This window comes from Danio rerio, chromosome 6 (assembly GCF_049306965.1).
Source record: "Danio rerio strain Tuebingen ecotype United States chromosome 6, GRCz12tu, whole genome shotgun sequence".
Taxonomy (NCBI): Eukaryota; Metazoa; Chordata; class Actinopteri; order Cypriniformes; family Danionidae; genus Danio; species Danio rerio.
Genome location: NC_133181.1, coordinates 10,678,083 through 10,705,304, shown reverse-complemented (window position 1 = coordinate 10,705,304; position 27,222 = coordinate 10,678,083). Strand labels below are relative to the sequence as shown.

Here is a 27,222-nt window from a genome sequence, read left to right as displayed (position 1 = left end):
ACCATTAGGCCTCTGTGCTGCCCTGACAAGGAAATGGGAGGAGTAAGGGTGGAAGGGGGGATTCTTTAAGACAAAGAAGGCTGAGGTAAAAAACTCTGGTTATTTATATTGGTTAAGGAGTCGTCTGAATGATGAATCAGTGTTAGCTAATGTGGACCAGCTGTTATCAATCATAAGTACGTGCTTATTATCGAAATTTGTTAAATAAACTTCACATATTTGAAGTAGAAACAAGACAAAAAGAAATGCATACATTTTTATCATAAATCAAATAATTACAGTAGTTAAATACAATTAATAAATACAATCCTGTAGCTTCTGGTCAACTATAATTCAGACTCAATATTGCTCATTACTACTATCAAGTGTGCGCACATTGCAATATCAAGGCTGTGACAATATAATGTTCAGCCCTACTTTCTATGTTTTGTATAATTCTCTGTAAACCCTATAGTAGGTTAGGAATAAAAATCCCACATTGCTGAATTTCTAGGAAGACACTGGTTTTGATTTTCTCAAAGCTAACAGATACTAACCGTTACTAACTTGACTTGTTTACTTAAGCTGATTTATCTTAGTTTCTTGGTCTTCGTTCAAAAAATCACAGCACTTGTCTGATATGTGAGTGATGGATGTCTGTAACATACTAAACAGCACTTAATGCTGTACACACTTCTCGCGGAATACTGATCAGCAAGAGCTGCACATTAGGATACAACAGCTATAGAAGGAAAGTGAAAACAGAGAGAGTTGGCAGCAGAATAATGGTAAGAAAAGCATGTCTATAGCCGTGATGGAGAGGAAAATGATTTTGATGGAACAAGGAATGATACAGAAAGAGAAGAGACGATGAATAGAGAGAACGGGAAGTCCTGATGCATCTGAGTATGAGTTATGATATGAGCTCTCTGTGCCCTCCCTTACCCTGGCTCATAAATATCTATGCAGACAGACAGAGAGAAGGATAAGAAATGCTCCATTGGGAAGCAGAAACACATCTGAGCAGCACAGATCATTGGCTAGCATACAACAAAAATATACCTAATATCCAATGATTGACAACCAACCATTGTTTGATCAATAATTTGTCTTTAACCTACATTTTAAAATGTATAAAAGTGCCTTCAAATACGATATAAGAAAGTTCTAGGAAAATACCCTGTAAGGTATTACTAGGTGCTTTCTGGGTCATTCTAGCAGGTTGCTAGGTAGTTGCTTGGGTGCCATAGGTGGTTACTAGTTGAATACTTTCTGGAAATATTGATTACATCACCTTATAAGCATGCTAGTAAGATACATTTATTACATAGCTCTCTGGTGTACTTGATTCTGATTGGTCAATCACAACATTCCAAGGAATGTTATGTAATGGACTAGGTCAACCCAGGCTCATTCTGAAAATGCACTGCAATATACATTTCTGGAGAGCGCCAAATACATCCCAGGAGCTACATTTGTTTGCAATTTTTATTTTCGCGAATCTATCAGAGGCTGCTTTTCTCCTTTTCTCTAGCAAATACCATTTGCGACTGCAGTTCCACCAGAGTCTGCTGTTAACTGACTAAATGACTGACTGATCGACTGACCCACCCTCCTCCTTCCCTAAACCCAACCAATAGTGTTTTCAAAAGCACAGATTGGCCCACCCAGCCACTTCCGTAAACCCAACCTACTTTTTTAAAAAGCAATCCAGAAAAAGAAAAGCTCTCGCTTTTTATTTTTTGGCTGACGTGAGTCCACCGTCGTACATGGCGAGCTAACTGGAAAAACTGGTAACAGCGGGAAAGGCATCCATACGGTGGTAAGTGGTCAGCTTATAAGCACAAAAAGGAACGGCGTCATACGGCCCCGGAGCGTTTGTTGTACAGATGAAATACAGCCATACGTACTTCTGGCTACATAATTCAATGTATATATGGGGCTACATTTTCAGACTGAGCATATGTTGCATAAAGTACATCCAGGTGGTTGTTATGGCAGATTATTACACGGCTCTCTGAAATACTTGTTTCTTATGGGTCACTCACGACATTCCAAGGTATATTATTCCTATATAATAGCCGCTAATGCTAATAACACTCACTTATCCAGGTATTACAAATCATCTTGACTGTCAATGAATACTGTAGCGAGGCAGAGGGAAAACACAAACACAATGGCGTGGTGTTACAAACAATTCCCCGGAGGGTGCTTTATTTACACGGTGAATAAGTGTGAACAGTGTAAATACGGTGCTCTTCTTGGGATAGGTGCTCTGGTGCTCCGGGGAAGTGGTGTGGTAGAAGGAGAGTTTGGGTGCTGGATCGATCAATAGCTGGAGGTCGCTGTGGGTAAGAGACAGAGAGACACAAGCGTTAGCGCAGGGAGTCATGAAAGAATGAAGCTCGTCTTCCTCTTGTGTGGGGCTGGCTTATATGGGTCTCTTCTTGATTAGCTCCAGCTGAGATCGATCCAGTGTGGATTAGGTGCCAGCTGGGGTGAATCCTTGACCAGGGCGACGTGGCACCGGTATACTCGCTACAATACGTTCACATCTATATAAATACCATTACAGGCTCACTGAGGACTTGTTTCCAGAGCTACATTTTGGGAAACCATAAAATATATGCCCTGGGCTAGGTTTGGTTGTATTTTGTGTGTAAACACAAACACTTCCTCATATCGGCCTTGGGACAACATGGTTCGTGTCTGGTGAAGGACGGTTGAATAAAAGCAGAGTGAAATTGTAATAAAACTTATGGCTGCAACAACTTTTGGTTGCAACAACCAAAGAATTAATCAACCCAGGCTCAGGCTGAAAACGTACTTCTATATACATTTCTGGAGAGCGCCAAATATGTCCCAGGAGCTACGTTTATTTAGCAGACTTGTTTACTGCTTGTCGCGTAAATCCACCAGAGGCTGCTGTCGACTGACTGTGTGACAGACTGACTGACCTATCCACTACACCCTCCTCCTTCCCTAAACCCGGCCAATAGTGTTTTCAAAAGCACTGTCTGACCCGCAAACACCCACTTCCCTAAACCCAACCAACAGTTTTAAAAAGCAATCCAGAAAAAGAAAAGCCCTCGTCTGATTTTTACCACGTTTTCAAATTTTATCACTTTGTCACGCTGTAATTTACTTGTTGTTTTTATTTTATGTCTTTTGTTTTGATTACATTAAAGATTTTACAGTTAATTAAAGAATAAGCTATTACAGCTCTGAACAATGTTTTGTGTCTAATTTTTATGTTTTGTGGCAAGTAGCAATGCAATAGCAGTTGTTATAGCAGAATAAAGCCTTTCACTCTAATACAAGTAACCAACATAAGTCTGAAGGGCTTTATTTCACAAAAACAACTGCCTGGATACACTTCATCCGACTTATAACATGGCTCCTCAGAGGCCTTGAGCAAAATGACCATCTTTCTTGATAGAGATGCAGGTCTCAGTCAGTCCTGTAAGTGATGTGTTCAAGCTGGCCATAGGAATATGTGTCAAGGACTCATCTCGCCACCAAGGTCTTTTCTGTAACAGCAACTGTCAAAGCATGTCATGCCTCTTCAGATATACCAGTAAACAGACTACCACAAACTTTAGTCAATGACATAAATTTTATGTTTAAAATGGAAACTTCTAGAAATGCATATTTAGTAAAGTCTGCAGCAAAACCTACAGTTGAAGTCAGCATTCCTAGCCCTCCTGAATATTTTATTCCCCAATTTCTGTTTTACTGAAAGAAAAAAAATTCAACAGTTTTCTAAACATACTAGTTTTAATAATAGATTTTTAATAAGTGATTCTTTAATCTATGCCAAGATGACCAACATAGGCTCATTCTGAAAATGTAGCCCTGTATGCATTTCTGGAGATCGCAAATTATGTAGCCAGTGGCACGTATGGCTGCATTTTGCCTTTAAAGCAAACGATATGTGGCGGTATGACGCCGTTCTTTTTCTCGCTTACCAGCTGACCGCTAACCTCCGTATCGACACTTTTCTGCTGTTACCAGTTTGTCCGACATGTACGTCAGCGGACTTGAGACACAGAGCGGAGTTGACAACATTGCGACAACAGGGTTGAGTCTGGTGACGAACGATTCCAGAAAGCAGATTCGGTCGGTTGGTCAGTCAGTCAGTCGACAGCAGCCTCTAGTGGATTTACATGAGAACAGCAGGTGCAAATGGCACTTGTGAAAGAAATTTGAGATTTAAAAAAGATTGGCAGTAAATATTTTACTTGATATTTTTCAGGATACTAGCTTAACGTGACATTTAAAGGCTTAACTAGGTAAGTTTAACAATGGATATAAATGGTAAAGGTAAATGTAGATGTCCACACATTTTTATTGCTAAGTTTTTACTGCATGTTTTAGTACATCAAACAGTGTTTTTAACATAAAATAAGGTCTTGTAATTAAATCTGTAATAAATTTTGCAAAAAAAAATTTAATTAAATTTTTAGTGAATACATTTTTGATAGATGCTTAATGTGAAACAGACTCTCTACAAACTCTTTAATCAGTTTCATGCAGGTTATGATTAATGGACAGTGGTCACAATTGTGACCTTTCTTTCCTGTCAAGGACGACACTAATCTGATGGCCGCAGAGCTCCTCAGAGTGACACCCGCAGCAGTGCCAAAAAGAGTTTTTAGTAAATTAGATCTGGAACGATCCAACAGAGACATACAGTCTTCTGGGTCAACTTGCATGCTTTTGTAATACGATCATCTAATAAGACGTATACAGTTGAAGTCAGAATTATTAGCCCCCCTGTTTATTTTTTTCCCCAATTTCCGTTTAACAGAGACAATAATTTTTCCAACACATTTCTAAACATAATATAATGTTATAATTTCTAATAACTGATTTATTTTATCTTTGCCATGACGAATGACAGTACATAATATTTTACTAGATCATTTTCAAGATACTAGTTTTCAGCTGAAAGTGACACTTAAAGGCTTAACTAGGTTAATTAGGCAAGATAAGGTAATTAGGAAAGTCATTACGATTGTTTGTTCTGAAGGCAATCAAATAAAAATATTAAAGGGGGCTAATAATATTCACTTTAAAATGGTTTAATCTAGCCAAAATAAAACAAATCAGACTTTCTCCAGAAGAAATAATATTAAAGCAAATACTGTGAAAAATTCGTTGCTCAATTAAACATAGTTTGTGAAATACTCATTCATTCATTTATTTTTCTTCGGCTTAGTCCCTTTATTCATCAGGGGTCTCCACAGCGGAATGAGCCGCCAACTCATCCAGCATGTTTTAAACAGCGGATGCCCTTCCAGCTGCAACCCAGTACTGGGAAACATCCATACACTACGGCCAATTTAGTTTATTCAATTCACCTATTGCGCATGTCTTTGGACTGTGGGGTGAAACAAGAGCACCTGGAGGGGAGAACATGCAAACTCCACACAGAAACGGCTACTGACCGAGTCGGGACTCGAACCAGCGACCTTTTTGCTGTGAGGTGACAGTGCTAACCACTGAGTGCCACCGTGTCACCCCTTGGGTAATATAAAAAAAATTATAATTCATATGTGGGCTAAAAATGTTTACTTAAACTGTATAGTTTTAACTGAAAAGTTATATTCTTTGGGTATTAGGGTGTAACATACCTTAAAATCTCTGGGTTTCCTGAGCCCTGACTGTCTCCAAAGTAATGCAAATTGTCAGTTTCACAGCACAGCTGTGTCTGTTGTCTAACAAATGTTCAAGCTGGTCAACTGGTCGGACGAGTTCTGTCTCCAGAACATCATTTGCACTTTGTTTTCATGCTAAAATATCATGAATGGGTACTTATATGCTGATGAGATCGGGGCTGGAAAGGCAATTTACCCTGCTGACAACAACATTTCATTTGCATGCTTTGTTTTAGACTGTCCCCACCTACATGTATAATGTCTGTAAAAATGTATTTAAACTGAGTGTCTGCTGTACTAGAGTTCTTTCGATGACGCCACAGCGACGCTGAATTCTTCTTATTAGCCAGAAATTCACAACAACATCAACATTAATTCAATCAACTTTAATGAGAGCTTTAGATAAAATCCTTCTTAAACTAAAACCAGAAAAACAACAAATGTAAGTGCAGCCATTTCTGCACAGGACTTTGTATTATTCTAGCGTTATAGAAAACTTCTCTTTGGAAACATTATTCTCAACTGAGAAGTTCTGTACGTGGTATTGGACTTGGTAAAAGTTAGTGGACAGATTTAGGGCAGAACCGTCATCTCAGTCACGAAGATGGGCTTATTTTTATATTCCCTGTATCTTTTGCCAAAACACAGGTCATTTGATTGTGACTGACTGTCAGAACACATTTAATCACACATTAGATAGCAGATGCACTCCACCTCTCAGAGACACTTTTCAAATATACATCACCCAAATGGATGTTTTAATAGCTGTGGGCAGTTTCACAGAGCAGCCATCAACTGAACTGTGATCATCGGGTATTTCTCTTCCTCTCTTTATTTTGTCTGGTTTTCTCTCTTTGATCTCCTTCAGTGCTGTCTTTGCTGTTAAAATTTAAATAAAGGGTAAATCTCAGACCTCCTGTACACGACCACCTGCTCCTGTTTGCCTCTCACATCAGGAGCTTAAACACTGAGCGTGACTCACCTTCTACCTGCTGTATCATAACACACACACACTCACACACACAGTCATACACTGAGAATCTTTTGAGAATTGTTCCGTGGTCTATAAAAAAAATTCATTATCATTTATTAAATGTGTTATGTGACAATACTGTAAAATAAATGCAATTTTTTATAATATAATACAAAATATGTAATTAATAGAAATTATTAAATGTAATTAACATATTAGCTACATAGTGTTACCAGTACCAGTATTAAATAACAATTATTTCATATTTAAATGATATTTACTTTATATTAATTTATCTATAAAATAAATTCATTATCATTTATTAAATGTGTTAATTGGCAATAATGTAAAAAATAAATGCAATATGCAAAATATGTAAATAACCCAAAATATTAAATGTGATTAATAATATATTATAGTAGTAATTATTGCCAGTTATAAATTACAATTCATTTGTATTTAATTGATATTAACTTCGGGGCAACACGGTGGCACAGTGTGAGCACTGTCGTCTAACAGCAAGAAGGTCGCTGGTTCGAGTCCTGACTGGGTCAGTTGGCATTTCTGTGTGGAGTTTGCATGTTCTCCCTGTGTTGGCGTGGGTTTCCTCCGGGTGCTTTCCCAGTACAAGGTTGCAGCTGGAAGGGCATCCGCTGTGTAAAACATATGCTGGATACAGTAAGTTGGCGGTTCATTCCGCCGTGGCAACCCCTTGATGAATAAAGGGACAAAGTCGAAGGAAAAGGAATGAATGACATATACTTCATAGTTAATGGTCTTTAAATTGAATTCATTACCATTTGTTAAAAATGTTAAGTGATAACAATGTAAACAAAACATATGTGTCTTTAATTATTTTTCATTTCTGTAACGGAAGGACGCTGGACAACAGAGATGAGGGATCTACATGCAGCTTTTTTCAGACAGGCAATGGTCAAACACTGGAGCAAATGGGTCAACCCAGGCTCATTCCGGAAACGTAGCCCCACAGACATTTCTATAGACCGTGAAATACGTCTGGGGGGCTACGTATTTGTTCAGTTTTTGTTTTCACAAATCCGCAAGAGGCCTCTGTGCGCACTTTTTTGCATCTCGGAAGCCTCTCTCGCGTAAATCAGCCGACCCACCCTCCTCCTTCCCTAAACCCTAGCAACGATTCACAAAAGCCGTCCAGAAAAAGAAAAGCCCTCGTCTGATTTTGACCACGTTGTCTGATTTCACCACGTTCTTGCCCTGTCATGAACTCGTTTGCTTTATTTTTTGGATTCTGTTTTTGTCTTACCTGATTTCTGGAACTCCTCTTCCTCGCATTCGAACCCGGTCGTCACTGTCGTTGTGGCCGACTCCCCTCCAGCTCTCCGCTCCGCCAACGTAACTAACGTAGCTAACCGGACAAACTGGTTGCGGCGGGAAAGCCCTCCACACAGAGGTGAGCTGTCAGCTGGTGAGCGCGAAGAGGAGCGGCGTCACACCGCCCCGTTGCGTTTGCTTAAGAAAATGAAATGCGCCCATACGTACCTCCGGCCACATAAATCGCGGTCTCCAGAAACCCTGTAGGGCTACGTTTTCAGAATGAGCTTGGGTTGAAATGGGTACATACAAGGAAATCTAGCATAGTCAGATTACAGGCCAATGGTCAATACAGGCGGCAGACAACGTAAACAAGGGAACAAGGCAAAGGTCAAGCATTGAAAGCCTAAACCAAGAAAAGGCTTCATAATGTTACAGGGTATAAAGCAACAAGTCTCCGACAATGTGAGCCATTTATATAGACTGAGTAATCATTCTTTGAGCAGCTCCCAGCTGTGTGTGTGTAATCAAAAGTAAACCAGAACAGGTGTGAGTGAGGTGCATGACAGGATTTGTAGTTCATATGGTGACAGGATTGTATTCCAGGTGATAATGAATGTTCTACAGCAACCTATAAGGGTTAGATCGCTGGTGATTGTGACAGTTTTGTTTGTTTTAATCAAACAATGCACTTATTCTGCATAGACATTTTTATGTTCTTATACAGTATTTTACAGAATCTATATCATTTTTTACACTGTTAAACTATATATTTAAAACCAAGTAATATGAGAAATAATGACATAGAAGTGCAATACAAATGAAATATAATCAATAATTACATTAAAGCTGACGGTCAGCAGTTGCAGCATTGGGCTGTCGCTAAAGGCATCTGTCAGGCTAGTTTTTCTGCCATTTCATTGCATTTAAATATTTCCAAATTATATGGATTGTCAGATTATTAGACATATTTGCACGAGCGATTACCTTCTTGTTGAGTGTGAAGTACTGTGAGTTTATCTGAGATAATTGCACACTTGAGAACGATTATCAGCATTACATTTAAGAATGTTAATTTGTTACATTTAATGTATACAGTTAAAGTCAGAATTATTAGCCCCCCTTCGATTTTTTTCCTTTTTTAAATATTTTCTAAATGATGTATTAACAGAGCAAAGAAATTTTCACAGTTTGTCTAATGATATTTTTTCTTATTTGTTTTATTACGGCTAGAATAAAATTATTTTTTAATTTTTTTAAAAACATTTTATGGTCAAAATTATTAGCCCCTTTAAGCTATATTTTTTTCGATAGTCTAAATAACAAACCATTGTTATACAATAACTTGCCTAATTACCCCAATCTGCCTAGATAACCTAATTAACCTAGTTAAGCCTTTAAATGTCACTTTAAGCTGTATAGAAGTATCTTGAAAAATATCTAGTCAAATATCATGTACTGTCATCATGGCAAAGGTAAAAAAAAAATCCTTTATTAGAAATGAGTTATTAAAACTATTATGTTTAGAAATGTGTTGAGAAAATCTTCTCTCTGTTAAACAGAAATTGGGTAAAAAAATAAACAGGGGCGCTAATAATTTATTAGGGCTAAAAATTCTGACTTCAAATATATTTGAAATACATGACATATATTTACATTCTTTGCATTCCACACACATTCCCTTTTCACTGTACCCAGATGCTGTCTATGAATATCATTAAAAAAAATGTCAGAAACACTCAAAGTCATTTATCATCATCACACGGTGTGTTTGAAATTTCAGTGTTGTGATCATCTTTCTGAACATCTTCTTTTCTGTGTGTTTTTCAGGGCTAAAGCAAAGACATCTGGGCTATGAGGAGGTAAGAACATTCAACTTTACATTTCACGACACATTGTGTGCGCAAATAAATATCCCTCCACCCACAGAGGACAGCTGGAGGTGAAGGAAAGAAATACAGGATAATAAGTGCAGCACTGCCCTCTATTGGAGAAAGAATAAGAGACCACTACAAAAATTTTATTTATAGTGTGTATATACAGTTGAAATGAAAATTATTATTTATTTTTTTCTTCAATTTCTGTTTAACGGAAAGAAGATTTTTTTTTCAACACATTTCTAAACATAGTAGATTTAATAACTGATTTCTTTTATCTTTGTTATGATGACAGTACATAATATTTTCCTAGATATTTTATAGGTACTAGGATTCAGCTTAAAGTGACTTTTAAAAGCCTTACTAGTTAGTTTAACTAGGTGTGTTAGGGTAATTAGGCAAGCCATTGTATAATGATGGTTTGTTTTGTAGACAATTGAAAAACATATTGCTTAAGGGGGCTTAATCATTTTGAACTTAAAAAGGTTTATTAGAAATGTAAATCTGCTTTTATCCTAGTCAAAATAAAAAATATAAATCTTTCTCCAGAAGAAAAAATATTATCAGACATACTGTAAAAATTTTTTTGCTCTGTTAAACATCATTTGAGAAATATTTAAAAAAGAAAATATTTTATTGAAAACATATTAATAACTGTAGACAGTATGCATATTAACCTACTATATTTGTTCTGATAGACTAACTAATCCACAAAAACTGTATTTTGATGAACATAACAACAGTGCTACATGTTACTGTTTAAGATCTTGCACAATAATGATGTAACATGTATTGTAGTAGTCTCTTTAGAAAATTCCGAAACGTGTAAGCTAGTTTATTATTAGAGAAAAAGACAGCATACACTGTTCTCCTGTCAGTAACTGATGTCTCATTCCTGGTTCAATTGAGCATGTCCCATCTGGGCACAGAGTCCAGAAAACCAAAGACAATAAAAGAGAAGAGAAAACATCCATCATACTCTCTCACTCAACAATTACACTCCAGCAGAGCCAGCAGCATGACAGTAAAAACCAGATTCATATCTATCTATCTATCTATCTATCTATCTATCTATCTATCTATCTATCTATCTATCTATCTATCTATCTATCTATCTATCTATCTATCTATCTATCTATCTATCTATCTATCTATCTATCTATCTATCTATCTATCTAAAGTGAACAAATGCATGTTGATTCTCAGCCATTTAAAAATGCTTTCAAAATTTTTAAATTTTATAAATTATTAAAATGCAAGTTGTTCATACACTGTTAACAATTTTTCGTAGAGGGAGCAGTTCGCCAGTAACTTACTGTAAATCAACTACAGCAAAACTACTGTTTTTACATTTACAGCAGCATTTATCTTGCTGTATATGCATTTACAGTATTATATATTTTTAACAACATTTAAATAAGTATCATACTGCATAACTGCCCTACAGTAAAATTCAGATTCCCTGTAACTTACTGTAAGTCAATTACAGCAAAAATACTTTAATTACACTTACAGCATCATTTATCTTGTTTTACAGTATAAGTTTTTACAGTATTTTAAATCTTTACTGTATAAAATACAATAATTTTCACATTGCGACATTAAAATACAGTAACATACTGCATAACTGCCCTACAGTAAAATTCTGTTCATATTACAGTTAAATACTTTGTAATTTACAAAGCTAAAGTATTTATATGCTAAATAAAATGCTCCTCCTCAGGTTTTTATACATTTTTAGGCCATGTGCAATTAAAGCCCTTTCTTTTGTCTTCTGTTGCGTAATTCAAAATAAACACTTCATGTGAAGGATCACGTGTAACTGAAGACTAATAATTTTTGTTTTGCCATTACAGGAACAAAGTTAAACTACCACACAATTCACATTTACAGATTCAATTATAATTGCATATAATAGACTATATGATGATAATAATAATAATAATAATAATAATAATAATAATAATAATAATAATGATAAAAACTCTTATGAAATAGTGGCACAGCGTATACACTACCTGACAAAAGTCTTGTCTTCGATCCCAGTTGTAAGAGCAGCAAATAATAACTTGATTTCTTGTTGATCATTTGGAAAAGTGTCAGAAAGCAGATTATTCTGATGAATCATCTGTTAAACTGCATCCCAATCATCACAAATACTGCAGAAGAACTACTGGAACCCACATGGACCCAAGATTCTCATGGAAATCCGTCAGGTTTGGTTAAGGAAAAGTCATGGTTTGGGGTTAGATTCAGTATGAGGCCGTGCGAGAGATCTGCAGAGTGAATAGCAACATCAACAGCCTGAGGTATCAAGACATTTGTGCTGCCCATTACATTACAAACCACAGGAGAAGGCAAATTCTTCAGCAGGATAGCGCTCCTTCTCATACTTCAGCCTCCACATCTAAGTTTCTGAAAGCAAAGAAGGTCAAGGTGCTCCAGGATTGGCCAGTCCAATCATCAGACATGAACATTATTGAGCATGTAAGATCCTGAAGAATCTTGATGAATTCTGGGAGTCCTGCAGAAACGCTTTCTTTGCCATTCCAGATGACTTTATTAATAAGTTATTTAAGTCATTGCAGAGATGTACACTGTATGGATGCAGTCCTTCAAGATCATAGGAGTCATACACAAGATTCATTCTTTTTCCACTGCACCATGACTTTATATTCTATACTGTACATTATTTCTGTTAAGAGACAAAAAATTTGTGTAAGCAAAGTCAGATCTTACTGTCCTAATTACATAACTCAAGCCATGATCATATTTTAATTTGGTAAAATAAGCTTAATCTAGAGGCCTTTGCCTTTCATATTAGTCACTTCTGATACCAAATGATTGCACAGCCTTGGTATATTATTATGCTGGACTCCAATTGAACTTGACTTTACAAACTTGACTCTTTGAAAAGTACTTATGTCCGCGTCTTGTACAGTGAAGGAGTACTGGGAAAATCTCTTGTGTTGGCGCTTCCCACAATCAAATGTAGTTACACTGTCAGTAACAGCATAAATAGGCCCAGCCAATAACCAAAGAGCATAGAATCACCAAGAGGCAACACTCTAGTGCAATTTGGCAAACAGCCACTAGATGGCGAAGCGGCCATCTTGAAATGAAGACTCCAATAGAACAACAGCTTATTATAAGGCTGTAAAATAAACTATTAAAAGTGCTGATTAAAAGTCGTCTTTCACGTTGTATCTCAGCTATAATGCGCTTTTTAAATAAATAAATGAAAACAAAAACAAAGCAGCTGCTTGTCATCGCGACAGCAATAAGATCCAATGGACAGCCAGTTGCTTTCACTCCAAAATGGCGGAATAGTGGGGTTGTATATTGAGTGTTGCCTCTTGGTCATTCTAAGCTCTTTGCAATAACACTGTCCTTTTTAACAGTGGTTGATTTGGCTTGAATAAGTCAGGAAGGGCAAGTCGGAGCAGCGCCCCCTAGTGGCACTTAGAAAAAATTGTAAGAGGTATCTCATCTTTCCACACCTTATGTGTTTTGTATAGAGGGAGGAGGACCCGAGAAGAGAACGTTATTTAACCCTTTCTGCGTGTCTAGGTTACTAAGGGTTGATGGAGCATTATTTTATTTTGAAGGTGATTAAATTATTGGTGTTGACATTTCAGTATTTGCTGGATATTGGTGGGACACATCCCCTATGCCCATACCAAATCTATGCCCTTGGCTGAACTAGTGTGTTTACAGAATATCCTGCGCTCCAGTTCACCTCAATCTGATGAGAAATGCCTTTATACAGTCTGAATGCTGCCGTATAGCTGCCACTGCATGCTATTAGTTCACTTTTACACTTTCCTTCTTATATTTAGCTATGATCTCTGTCACAGTCACCATTTTCACTGTCCATCCCATCGTGCTTTTCCCTCCGGCGGTTGAATAGACGCATTTGTTCCCCTCAACAAATATAACATGGCTGTTTGTGTTTGCCTCTCATGGATAGGAGATGGAGTCATAAGACCAGGCCTGCAGACACACACACACACACTCACACACACAACCACACACACACTTTCCCATGCAAGTCATGAGTTATAGAGCTTAATCAGAGATAGAGAGAGTGGGAGAAGATTTGGAGATGGAGGATTTCTTTTGGAGAACTCGGTTCTGGGCGTCTGTGTGCTTGAGGAGATGTTGTTGGTGTTGTGGAGATAAAACGAATGAAGTCGGAAGGGAAGTAAAGGAGGAAATGTTCGAGATGAGAGTAGAAGAATTGAAAGATGCAGCGAAAATGGAAGAAAAACCATCAAAAACTTGGAGCGTGTCCTCCCTACCTGATGCTGAGGTCAGATGTGTGTGTGTGTGTGTGGACTTTTACTTGTTTTTTTGGGGGGGGGACACACACTATTTGTCAAGCAAATGTGGTGTCAAAATGAATGGATTTGATTAAAGAGAACTCTACTGTACAAACATTTAATTCCAGATGATCTGAATATTTCACTGAATAAGCACGTTCTGTACAACTAAAGCTCAGTTTTGAGAGTGTCATTTGTTCACGTTCGCAATGAAATCACTGAATCAGTCATTAATTTTCTTGTCGGCTTAGTCCCTTTATTAATCCGGGGTCGCCACAGCGGAATGAACCGCACGTTTTTACGCAGCAGATGCCCTTCCAGCCGCAACCCATCTCTGGGAAATCACTGAATCAAACAAACTGAATTTAGAGGAAGAAATAGGAAAATGGACACCCTGTTGGGACATTCTAGAATCATATTCTTTATAATTTCATCCATTCATTTTTCTACAGCTTAGTCCCTGATTTATCAGGGGTCGCCACAGCGGAATGAACCACCAACTATTCCAGCATTTTCAGTATACTGGGAAACACTCATTCACTCTCACATTCACTTACACACTACGGCCAAGTTAGTTCATCCAATTTACCTATAGCACATGTCTTTGGATTGTGGGGGAAACAGGAGCTCCCGGACGAAAACCACACGAAGACCGGGAGAACATGCAAACTCCACACATGCCAACTTTCCGAGCTGGGACTCAAACCAGTGACCTTCTTGCTGTGAGGCGACTGTGCTAACCACTGAGCCACTGTGTTGTCCTTCCTTTACCTTTCATTTTAGCTGAGCAGTACAGCACTTCACTGTTTCACGGTCATATTAATATTTGCATTTTTCCAGTTGTCTATATTTATCACATTTTTCTGAAACTACAGCATTACAGTATAACAGTCCGCCGAGGAAGAAGTGCATCCAGTTACAGCCATTTGAATAATAAAAAAGGTGCTAATCCTTCATGTCAGGGAAAACATTACAGCTTTGTAAAACAAAGAAAATCAAAGATTTGTGAGTCTTGTCCACAGATCATGCTTCTCAGTAAAAGTTAGTCTGGCATTTTGACTCTTTATTCTGATGAGAGGTTTGGTCAATACAGGCCTTTGAGTCCAAATTCTCTTAGGAACACTCCAATTTTCCAACTTAGGTCTCTGGATGTTGTGGGGCTTTCTTGGCTGACACGTTATATTTTGAAGAAAGCTGACATCTATAATAGGAAAAAACAAATACCATAGAAGTCAATTGTTACTGGTTTTCCAACGTTAAATGATGGGTGAATTATCCTTGTAAGTTTCAGATCATACACTGTAAAACATGCTGGGTTCCACACAATTTCTTCATGTTGTCCCAACACAAATCTTTTTTAAGGTTAACTTAAATGTTTTTTTTATAAAAATGTATGTAATTGAACAAACAATAATGAATTTGTCCCTCCAAAAAACATAAGAATTTAAGGTATTTTACTTAAGTAGTTTGAACAAGCAGCAAAGGACATTTTTTGAGTCTATGTAACTGAATTATGTTTAAAAATAGCTGTTTTAGTCTTCTTAACATAACTTAAAATAGGACTAAACAATGACCTCAAAATTTAGCAAATTGTTCTGTACTTTAATCTCTGCTGTACACACATACACTTCACATTCATGTTTAAAAGTTATTATATAGTTTACTTGATCATAGTAAAATTTGGTCACAGAAATATTGTGATATAATATTTTACATGTAAAATGTTTTCTTTTTTAAAGTTCCAGTGACTGCCAAACTGAATTTTAAACATCACTACCTCAGGCTTCGATGTGCTGTAATATGCCGATTTGCTGAGAAGAATATTTGTATTCTGTTTTATAAATACAATATTATGAACATTGTGGGAACTGTGATAAATAGAAGCTCTTAACTGGTGTAACTGAAAAACATGAAGCCACATTTGCACATGAGTGTGAAACAGACAGCTGTGATAGATACAGTAAGATGCCTAAATCAGCGAAACAAGATGTAATAACATCCCACGCAGTATCTGACATAGATCAAACCGTGCCTGTGTCTGATTTCAGCTGGGTGAGCTGGACGGGGTGGAGAAACCACAGCCGCACTGGTTTCACACACTGCAGGTGCGGCGGCTCAGAGTTCAGAGAGGCCGCAGTAACAGCGATCCAATGGGAGGAAAGAGCTTCCAGCAAGAGTTTCAGTGGGTGAGTACTGATTTCAGCATCTCCACAGAGACAAACACACCCATGCACACACTGTAAAATTTACTGTAGTACTGGCAATTTTGGTTTATATAAGTTTCTTATTTTTATACAGATTTAGTCCCCTTCAAAATCATCACGATCAATGTAAAATTGGGAACTCTTTCCAAACAAAGTTATCCCAGCAGGCACACAATGTCTCAAGATGTTATTATTAGGTAAGATTTAGGTTGTGATGTTGGGTGACAAAAATTCAATGTCTGGGCAGTGTTTAAGAACAGTGTTATTTTGATGTCCAATAACTCATCCAATGACGTTGATAATTGGTTGATTTAAGGTTGTGTTCTTATTAGTCCAACATCTTAATCCAACATTCTATTGACATGAAATACTGACTTTTATTCGCCAAGTAAGGCTAAATCTAGCATCTGATAGACATCATAGCGTTAACGTCCCCATAACGTCAAGCTGTAAGATCATTAGATGTTGATATTTGGTTGTTTTTAGGTTGTATTGGAAAGTGACCAAAATACAACGTACGTTGGTCTGATTTTGGGTTCTAATTTTCATTTCCATCTAAAATGCAAGGTCCCACAAAGTTGGGGTACAACGTTAATCTGACATCAAAGTTGACATCCTGTGCCTGCTGGGATAAGTCCAACATAGCTCATTTGGAAAACTTAGCCCTATATACATTTCTGGAGATCGCAAATTATGTAGCCAGAATCTTTAAAATGAACACTCGGGGCGGTATGATGCTGTTCCTTTTCGCGCTTACCAACTGACCGCTTACTGTAACGTGTGGGTAAGGTGAGGATTAAACCCGGGTCTCTTGGACTCAAAGCTAGAGCTTGAGGCTGTAGTTTAAAATGTAGTTAAAAAAATAAGCAAATGATCTTTACTTGAAAAATGGAATACAAAGTACAACAGAAATGACTGAAGCCGAGCTTCTAGTAAACAGGCAAAACAAATCAGACAGGGTCAAAAAATACAACAGTAAAGCGTAACTTAGCTTCTCAATCAGAAGAACACCGAGCAGTAATGACTCAAGACTGAACACACTAGCTTGTAATACAAACACTTTTATAGGGCAAAAGACAGGTGTTGCTAATATAGCTTGAGCGGTGGCACACAGCAGATGGCGTGAAAGTGCTGCCATCAACTGTTCTGGAGGAAGAATAGAAATTGGATACTGGTGTGTGAAAAAGTCAGGAGCACCTCCTTCTGGTTAGGAGGAGAAATGCAGGTTAATGGATTTTTACATTTACCCCCGTATGGACGGCTTTCCCGCTGTTACCAGTTGCTCGCCATGTACGTCGGTGGGCTTGAGATGCAGAGAGGAGTTGACCAGGAAGACGAGGTTCGAGACTGGTTAAGAACGGTTCCAGAAAGCAGGTAAGATGAAAACAGAAGCCAAAAAAATAAAATAAACAGGGTGAGGTTTCTTTTTCTGGATTGTTTTTTAAAACTGTTGGTTAGGTTTAGGGTAGTGGGTTGTTTAGGTCAATCAGTGCTTTTGAAAACACTATTAGTTGGGTTTAGGGAAGGAAGAGCGTGGGTCAGTCGGTCACTCAGTCATTCAGTCAGTCGACAGCAGCATCTGTTGGATTTACGCAAGAACAACAGGTGAGAATGGCACTTGCGAGAGAAATTTGAGATCTTGAAAAGGATACACAGCGGCCTCTGGTGGCAAAAATAAAAACTGCAAAAAAAAAACGTAGCTCCTGAAACGTATTTGGTGCTCTCCAGAAATGTATATAGTGGTACATTTTCAGAATAAGCCTGGGTTAGGATAAGTCATTTTGAAGAATTATATTTATTTCACATTGTTTATCGCAGAAAGACAAAATATCACAATGTCCATAATAAATTTTGACATATACTGTACATAATAAAAGCCTTGTCTTTTCACTTCAGTTGCTTGGCTGTGTCCGTTTCATTCACAGAAAACTGGCCTACAATTTGGGAACGCAACATCTTATCTGAATCTGGAAAAACTCGGAGAGGGCACATATGCCACAGTTTACAAAGGAATCAGCAGGTTAGTAAAAAAAGTCGTATGGCAAAATGCACTCAAAACTTCCCCAAACAGTGTAATTAATAGAGCTCCTTTAGATGTTGCCAGTGGGGATACAATTATTCACTGGGGCAAGATGGATGTTTTACCTTTATGGCAGTATATTCAGTTCGCAAGCACATTATTCAGATACACCCCATGGCTTTGTTCTTCTGTATAATAGACAGCAAATGATTCTTTTCATTGCCTCCCTGTGGGCAGTTTTTTTCTTTTGGCAGCTTGTTTTACATGGATTCATTTTATAAGGTCATACTGCAAGTGTATGGATATCCACCTGAGGCCTTCAGTTTGAAATTGTAAAACAACACAAACTTTTTAATGAGAAACAGGCGTGCATTTATGTGCCCCTATTTGACGAAGCACTTTACATTTATTATGATTTGAGCTTTTTAATGTGCTTACAATACAGGAATATTACTTTAGCTATTTTAGTTGTTTTTCCAACATCACATAAACCCAACAACTGGAAATCTGTTCGTCAGAATACTATCACAGATCACTACAACACACCGCAGTCAATCAGAGGACTCATATGATAAAAAGACATTTTTAAAGACCTCATGAAATGGTTTTCAGAACTATTCCTATTGAATCCGGAAGTAGATATTGGTACGTTGTTTTAACATTTAACCAGATGTTAGGTAAATAAGTCAATAAAATAGAAGAAACAAGCAGAATAAATAAAAGAATATAGAATAAATATAAGAGAAAGACTTTAAAAGGCTCATCTTGTGTGTTTTTAGATATTGCCTATCATAAAAAATGTAATATAGCTGTTTGTGAATGTAAAAATTCAGCAAAGTTAAGATAAAAGTTTGAAAATAAAAGTTTATGATTAAATGGCGCCTTTTCTCAAAAAAGAAACTGATGCTGAACTGCCTAAAGTTAATCACTGGTAATTCCAGTCTTAGAGCAAATAACAGCAAACTTCCTGCACAAACCTATAATTAATTGTATAATTCCAGTTTATGAGGCCATCAAAGAACCCTTAAACAGTGTATTTGTAACAGATTTCTAGTTTGGTTCATGTTGTTGACATGTCAGGAATTCTGTTTTGCAAAATTCAATTTCTTTCAGCTTAGTCCCTTATTTATCAGGGGTCACCACAGGTGAATGAACCACCAACTATTACAGCATATGTTTTAAGTGCAGATGCCTCCCCAGCCACAACCCATTACTGGGAAACACTAATACACTCTCATTCACACACATACACTACAGCCAATTTAGTTTACTCAACTCATCTATAGCAGTGGTTCCCAACAGGGGGGTCGTTGCCCACAAGGGGGCCTCAGCGGGCTTTGTGGGAGGTCACGTCATATTTTAAACATTTCTTAGCAGTGGACAGTTAAGAGAATGATCATGTTGCCTTAGTTCATTTTATCCAGCCCACCGCAAGTTGAATTGACCGATCAGCTTCAGCTTGTATGGAATATTCATATTTCGGTAAGACCGAAAGTGACTGCAGTGCTTTGTTAATTTTTCGACAGATAAAATTTGTATCACAGTGACAGCAATGTTTTGTCAGCTTGTCATCCTCATTCCTCTGGGAAAATGGTTGATGGTTGCCTAGAAGCCTACAACCTACTATGAAACCCACGCCAACACGGGGAGAACATGCAAACTCCACACAGAAATGCCAACTGGCCTAACTGGGACTTGAACCTTGCAACCTGCTGTGAGGTGACAGTGCTTACCACTGAGCCACCGTGCCACCCTGTTTTACAAAAGGAAAAGAAAAAGAAAGAGCAAATAACAACAAACTGCTCCATCTGGCCAATCAGAGCAGAATAGAATCTTGATAAGGAGGGTTTTAGAGAGGCTAGTGAATATATTATACTGTGAATAAATCAGGGCCTTTTTTTGACCATCACAACCAACAAAAAGTTAAAACCTTTAAAATAGCAAAATATAGGGACACTTTTAATGTTAAATGTGTATCTTCTACGAGTTAAATTAGTCAAACAGGAGAATTTTTAGGTCTGTAAAAGAGAGGACTTGTGATGGTTTGTATATTCTGTTATAGTAAGTACAGGTACAATGTGTGTGGATTATGTTGAGTTTTGTTCTGTGTTTCGGACAGGATAAATGGTCATCTTGTGGCTTTAAAGGTGATTCACATGAAAACTGAAGAGGGAATTCCATTCACAGCTATCAGAGAAGGTATGAAAACATCACACACGGGCAAGAAAGAGAAGCGCTAATTCACACTCAGGGCACTATGGGGTAAGACGTGCCAAAATGCACAGATCTAAAATTTCCACAAGAACTGCCTATAATCTAAATCAATGATGACGATAACTGAAGTTTTTTTGTTTTGTTTCGTATTTGTATATTTAATTGAAAATAGTTATAAATACCATTACCTTTAATAGCTATAAATATATTTCACAATATTGCTATTTTATATTATCAAACAACATTATAGAATGGAAGTTTTAAATATCTTGCTGATTTCAAGTTTTTAGTGAAAAACTGCATATACTAGTTAGATATGTTTTGAAGCATTGCTGGTTCCTGTTTGGGAACAGCATTTGAAAAGCTTTAAACAGCACAAACCAGCAGGCATGCTTCAAAACATACCTAACCACTAGATGCTGTTTTGTGTTCAAAATGTAGTGTTTATGACAAACTCCTATTTGTAGAGGACAACCAAATGTCTAATGGTCTATTTTATTTCAATGATCTATGCTAAGCTACTACTGTACTAAGACAATGGTAAATGAAAAGCCGCAGCGCTGTCAGCTAGCCAGAATGAGAGTATTCCTAGTCATATTGACTATAGCAAATTTTTATTTTCCATCTGTCTTAGAACACAATATAACTACACAATAGTCAAGCTTTTAAATGAACAAGGTTAGAACACCTATATGTATGATGCAGTTAATGACGTTATGTGAGAGTATAATTGTTATTGATTGGTGATTGTAAGCAGAGCGGCTTAGGAACTAGACTAGTCATTAGTCTAGTCATAGACTAGTCATTTTGTCGTGAAATTTTTGAGCGAGATGCTAATGGTCTAATTTGATTTAGTGATCTATGCTAAGCTAAGCTAACAGGGCTCACATCAGACCTAGAGATAGGCTAAATGTATTCGAAAATGGTACATTTTCTCAATTTTGTACTCAAAATGTAGTGTTTGTTACAATTTCTTATTGGTAGAGTACAAGCAAAGTGGTCTAATGGTCTATTTTATTTCAATGATCTATGCTAAGCTACTACTGTACTAAGATAATGGTTAATGAAAAGCTGCAGAACTGTTAGCTAGCCAGAATGAGAGTATAGTGTTGTAGTCGTATTGACTATAGTTTTCAATTCCATCTGTCTTAGCACACAATGTAACTATACAATAGTAAGGCTTTAAAAAGAACAATTTTTGTTTAGAAATTTTTGAGCGAGATGCTAATGGTCTTATTCGATTCAATGATCTATGCTAAGCTAAGCTAAAAGTGCTCACATCGGACCTAGAGATAGGCTAAATGTATTCAAAAATGGTACATTTTCTCAATTCAAATTTCCAAAAAAGTTCCTTTAAACTATGAATATGCAAACCCATTAAAAAAATTTGTGTTTAAAAGACGTCTAATAGATGTCCAAACAAAGATATTTGCTAAAACAAGGCTAAATTGTTAGTGAAAATCTATAGATGTCTAACAATAGTCCAAAACTAGACTAGTCATCGAATACACAGATTAGACACACTTCTAATGTGTGACTAGTCTATGTTTTGACTAAAATTAGATGTCTACTAGATGCTGTTTTGTGTTCAAAATGTAGTGTTTACGACAATTTTCTATTTGTAGAGGACAACCAAAGTGACAACCAAAGTGCTCCACTGCATTGTGCAGTTGTTGATGCTCTGTGCCTGTGTTATCTGTCTTCATCCACAGCCTCCTTGTTAAAAGGCCTTAAACATGCCAACATAGTCTTGCTTCATGACATCATCCACACGAGAGAGTCCCTCACCTTTGTCTTCGAGTATGTGGTGAGTCTAAGACACAAGAAAGTCACCTTTCAGCATATTTTGTCAATCTGTCAGTCATATTTTGCTTTTTTCTGTCTCTCAGCAAACAGATTTGGCTCAGTATATGATTCAGCATCCTGGTGGACTTCACTCCTATAACATCAGGGTAAACAAACACGCAGAGTCACACAAAAAAAATGTAAATCTGACAAAATATGCAAGGTTTTCCACAGTCACTCTGTTGTTTCTTCAGCTCTTCATGTTTCAGCTGCTGCGAGGATTGTCTTACATTCACGGCAGAAGGATTCTGCACCGAGACCTCAAACCTCAGAATTTGCTCATCAGCTATCTGGGAGAACTCAAACTAGCTGATTTTGGTAGGTTTTGCTTAAAGGGGCACTGCAAATCTTTTGGAAATAGGCTCATTTTACATCCCCCTGGAATTAAAAAGTTGAGTTTTACTATTTTTTAATCCATTAATCTGATTTTGGGGTCTAAAGGGAGCACTTTTAGCTTAGCTTAGCATAAATCATTGAATCAGATTAGACTATTAGCATCTCAAGTTTAGTCTTGCTTTAACAAATATCTATATGTTTGGACATCTATTAGACATCTTTTAAAAACGTTTTTATATATGTTTGCATGTGCATAGCTTAAAGGAACACTCCACTTTTTTAAAAATATGATTTTAGAAAATGCACTATGGGCACATGGTGGCTCAGTGGTTAGCACTGTCGCCTCACAGCAAGAAGATTGTTGGTTCAAGTCCCAGCTGGGTCAGTTGGAAATTCTGTGTAGAGTTTGCATGTTCTCCCTGTGTTCATGTGGATTTCCTCCGGGTTCCTCCACAGTGCATAGACGTGCTATAGGTGAATTGGGTAAACACAATTGGCCGTAGTGTACTGAGTACTGAGTTGCGGCTAAAAGGGTTTCCAAACTATCTTGGGCTCTGGCGGAAGCACTTTTAGCTTAGCTTATCACAAATCACTAAATTGGATTAGACCATTAGCATGTTGCTCAAAAAATTGCTCATTTTGATATTTGAAGCTTGATTATTTTTTAGTTTCAGCATGTGCAAAGAAAATGGTAAAGTTGCAGTGCTGTTGGCTAGTTAGCTAGCCAGGGGTACGTTTCCCAAAACCATTTTTAGCCAATTAAGGTCGCAAGATTCGTTGTTACAAACATAGTTAGTTGATTTGCCGTTTCCAAAATCTGTCGCTCCAACGAACATTTGCAAACTGCGTCGCAAACTTGAGCACTCGCTACTACAGCTCTGGAGCTGTAGTTAGAAACATAGTTCCTGGCTGTGTTCTATTCCTACTTATCCCCCCCATGCCCTATTCATTTAGAACATTCTAAGATTCAAAGTTGGAATTATTCAAAACAAAAAAGCATTAAGGTCATCTCTCTTAGGTGTAATTTTATTTCAAACTATTTTTACAGTTCAGTTTTAGCGAACATGGGCCTGCTGATTAGCTCATTTCTGCAGTGGTTTACATGTGTCAAACTGTAAAAATAGACTTTTCAAAAAGTTTTAAAATAAATAAACAATATCCTACTCAATAATAATAATAATAATCATCATCATCATTAATATTATTATTAAAGTATGGTTTTTTTTCATTTCTAATAAATATTAATTTATATTTTATAATAAATAGCCTCATTATTTATTTATTTAAATGATATAAGAATACTTGTTAGCTTTTGTAAGTGATATGTTTTAGAATAGCTTATGTAATGTTCAACTTCTCAATAATTTTAGTAAAGCAAACATATGCCCTATCTGTGCCATTTACATATATTTCTGTTAATATGGAAAACGACTGCATGTTTTTACCAAATCTAATATTGGATTTTATTTTTAATGCGTTTCCGTGTAAAACAATATAATTTGCACAAAGAAATTATGGGTTTTTCTTAAAAGAAGTAGTTACTCTACCCCGTTTAGAGCATCATTATGGGAGTTTTACGTGTTAACTAACGTGGTTCAAGCGATGGCTCTGCGACAGAGAAACTACGAGTTTTAGGAAACACTCGTCACTACATAGTTATTTTCCCAAACGAAGCATTGTACTATGATTGTTCAGCCGCGAGTTACGTCATTGTTTGGGAAACGCACCCCAGAATGAGAGTATAGTTCCTAGCCATATTGACCATAGCAACTTTTCATTTTCCATCTGTCTTAGCACACAGTGTAATTACACATTAGTCAAGTTTTGAATAGGAAACTTATCAAAACTTTTTACTGAAACTTTCTGAGCAAGATGTTAATGGTCTAATCCAATTCAATGATCTATGCTAAGCTAAGCTAAAAGTGCCTCGTTTTGCAAAAAAAAAAAAAAGAGGTTTGAGTGTTCCGTTAAGCCATGCACATGCAATCCCATTAAAAATATGTTAACATTAATGTGATTTTAAGCTATGGTGCGCCTTTTGTTCCTCCAGGACTGGCTCGATCGAAGTCCATACCATGTCAAACGTACTCTGCTGAGGTGGTGACTTTATGGTACCGTCCGCCAGATGTTCTCATGGGCTCCACAGATTACTCCACAGCCCTGGACATCTGGTGAGTCCTTGTACACACACACACACACACACACACATACACACACACACACACACACACACACACACACACACACACACACACACACACACACACACAGTTATTTTAGTTAGGCTCATAACAGTGAGATTAACAGTAATACAGGATTAGTGGCATGCAGTGGTTGTTCTGAATTGTTCTGAAAGTCCTGACAGTTTGTTGGGGTATTTATTTTTTAATATATCATAAGTTTGATAATACCTATTTTGATCTGATATATATATATATGTATATATATATATATATATATATATATATATATATATATATATATATATATATATATATATATATATATATATATGTGTATAATAAATACTGTGGTATACTTTACTTTTACTACAGTAAATGTTTTTATTGTTGTGTAGTGTGTGTGTAGTGTGTAGTGTGTGTGTGTGTGTGGTTGTATAAATCTTAGTACACTGTTGGGTAATGTGTTTACATTTCTATAGTTGCTTTAATACTATAGCAACTATAGACTAACCACAGCAGATTAATTAAAGTACGTTACTATACACTCTCAGAAAAAATTGTACAATGTTGTACCAAAGAAGGCGATGCAGTGGGTAGCAAGAAGGTCGCTGGGTCAATGGTTCGAGCCTCGGCTCAGTTGGAGTTTCTGTGTGGAGTTTGCATGTTCTCCCTGCATTCGCGTGGGTTTCCTCTGGGTGCTCTGGTTTCCCCCACAGTCCAAAGACATGCGGTACAGGTGAATTGGGTAGGCTAAATTGTCTGTAGTATGAGTGTGTGTGTGTGTGTGTGTGGATCTTTCCCAGAGATGGGTTGCGGCTGGAAGGGCATCCACTGCATAAAAACTTGCTGGATAAGTTGGCGGTTCACTCAGCTGTGATGACCCCGGATTAATAAAGGGACTAAGCCAACAAAAAAATGAACGAATGAATGAATGAATGAATGAATGTACCAAATAAGGTACAAACCCTTGTCACTGGGGCAATAACTTTGTATGGGAGAGAATTGTACCTTAAGACAAAGAAACAAATTTGCAACATTGCAGTTTGTAGCTTCGAGGACATGATTGTGTCCCTGGGAAACAGAAATGTACCTTTGGTTTTCAAAACCTACAGATACAATATTGTGCCTTCATTAAAGGTACAAATCTGATCCATAAAGGTACCACCACACTGACAAGACACTTTGTACCTTAACAGTGTCAAAATGCTTACCAAACATTTATTTAAAATGCCTTTATGTTTAGTTAACAATACCTATAGTTTTATGTTTTACCAGTTGTCTATTGTATTATAGAACTTAATAACTAATGTATTTACGTTTCTTTCTTCTAGAAATTATTCATAAAATCACTTTGCCTTTCCAATCACACTTTTGTACCTCTTATATTGGAACAATTGTGTACCTCCATTTCAGTTGAAACATAAAAGGTAGAAAACAGTATCACAGGAGGTCTTTTCTGTACCATATAAAGTACAATATTTACAAAGGTACAAAACTGTTCCTAAAGAAACATTATTTGTACCACCGTGTACCTTTTTTCTGAGAGTGTAGTGTGGTTCCTAAAACACTATAGTATTTACTTTAATTCACTGTAGCATATTTTGATGTGGGATTTTTCAGGTTTAAAAATCATAATAAGAAATAATAAGTATATTAAAAGACATATACACTACCTGACAAAAGTCTTGTCGTCGATCCGAGTTGTAAGAGCAACAAATAATAACTTGACTTGTAGTTGATCATTTGGAAAAGTGGCAGAAGGTCGATTTTTCTAATGAATCATGTGTTGAACTGCATCCCAATCATCACAAATACTGCAGAAATACTATTGGAACCAACATGAACCCAAGATACTCATATAAATCTGTCAAGTTTGGTGAAGGAAAAATCATGGTTTAGGGTTACATTCAGTATGGGGGCATGCGAGAGATCTGCAGAGTGGATGGCAACATCAACAGCCTGAGGTATCAAGACATTTGTGCTGCCCATTACATTACAAACCACAGGAAAGGGCAGATTCTTCAGCAGGAGAGTGCTCCTTCTCATACTTCAGCCTCCACATTAAAGTTCCTGAAAGCAAAGAAGGTCAAGATGCCTCTCATATGAGTCACTTTTCATACCAAATGATCAACTAAATGACAAGTCAATTATTTGTGGTTCCTAAGACTTGGATAGGCGACAAGACTTTTGTCAGGTATAAAGTATTTAGGACTGAACATAATTTCACGCATAATTTGACATATTGACAAATGTTTTGAAACATTAAAGCAGAGACTTTACTTGCAATTAATATTATTTCGCTATACACAAATCACTTTT

At 37.0% G+C, this 27,222-nt stretch overlaps 1 protein-coding gene across 2 annotated transcripts in view; it reads left to right on the top strand.

Annotated features, from left to right (window-relative positions):
• Window positions 1-27,222, top strand: part of cdk15 (cyclin-dependent kinase 15) — a 45,652-nt gene that overhangs the window by 8,991 nt on the left and 9,439 nt on the right. The window contains exons 2-9 of one of the 2 annotated variants that reach the window (NM_001040308.1): window positions 9,733-9,764; window positions 16,150-16,287; window positions 18,231-18,325; window positions 20,445-20,524; window positions 22,252-22,346; window positions 22,429-22,491; window positions 22,579-22,702; window positions 24,771-24,891. In NM_001040308.1, coding sequence (NP_001035398.1) covers window positions 9,733-9,764; window positions 16,150-16,287; window positions 18,231-18,325; window positions 20,445-20,524; window positions 22,252-22,346; window positions 22,429-22,491; window positions 22,579-22,702; window positions 24,771-24,891 — 748 coding nt within the window. Of the gene's footprint in view, window positions 1-9,732; window positions 9,765-13,880; window positions 14,092-16,149; window positions 16,288-18,230; window positions 18,326-20,444; window positions 20,525-22,251; window positions 22,347-22,428; window positions 22,492-22,578; window positions 22,703-24,770; window positions 24,892-27,222 lie in introns of those variants that run through there. The other variant, XM_005165735.6, reaches the window with a different exon arrangement.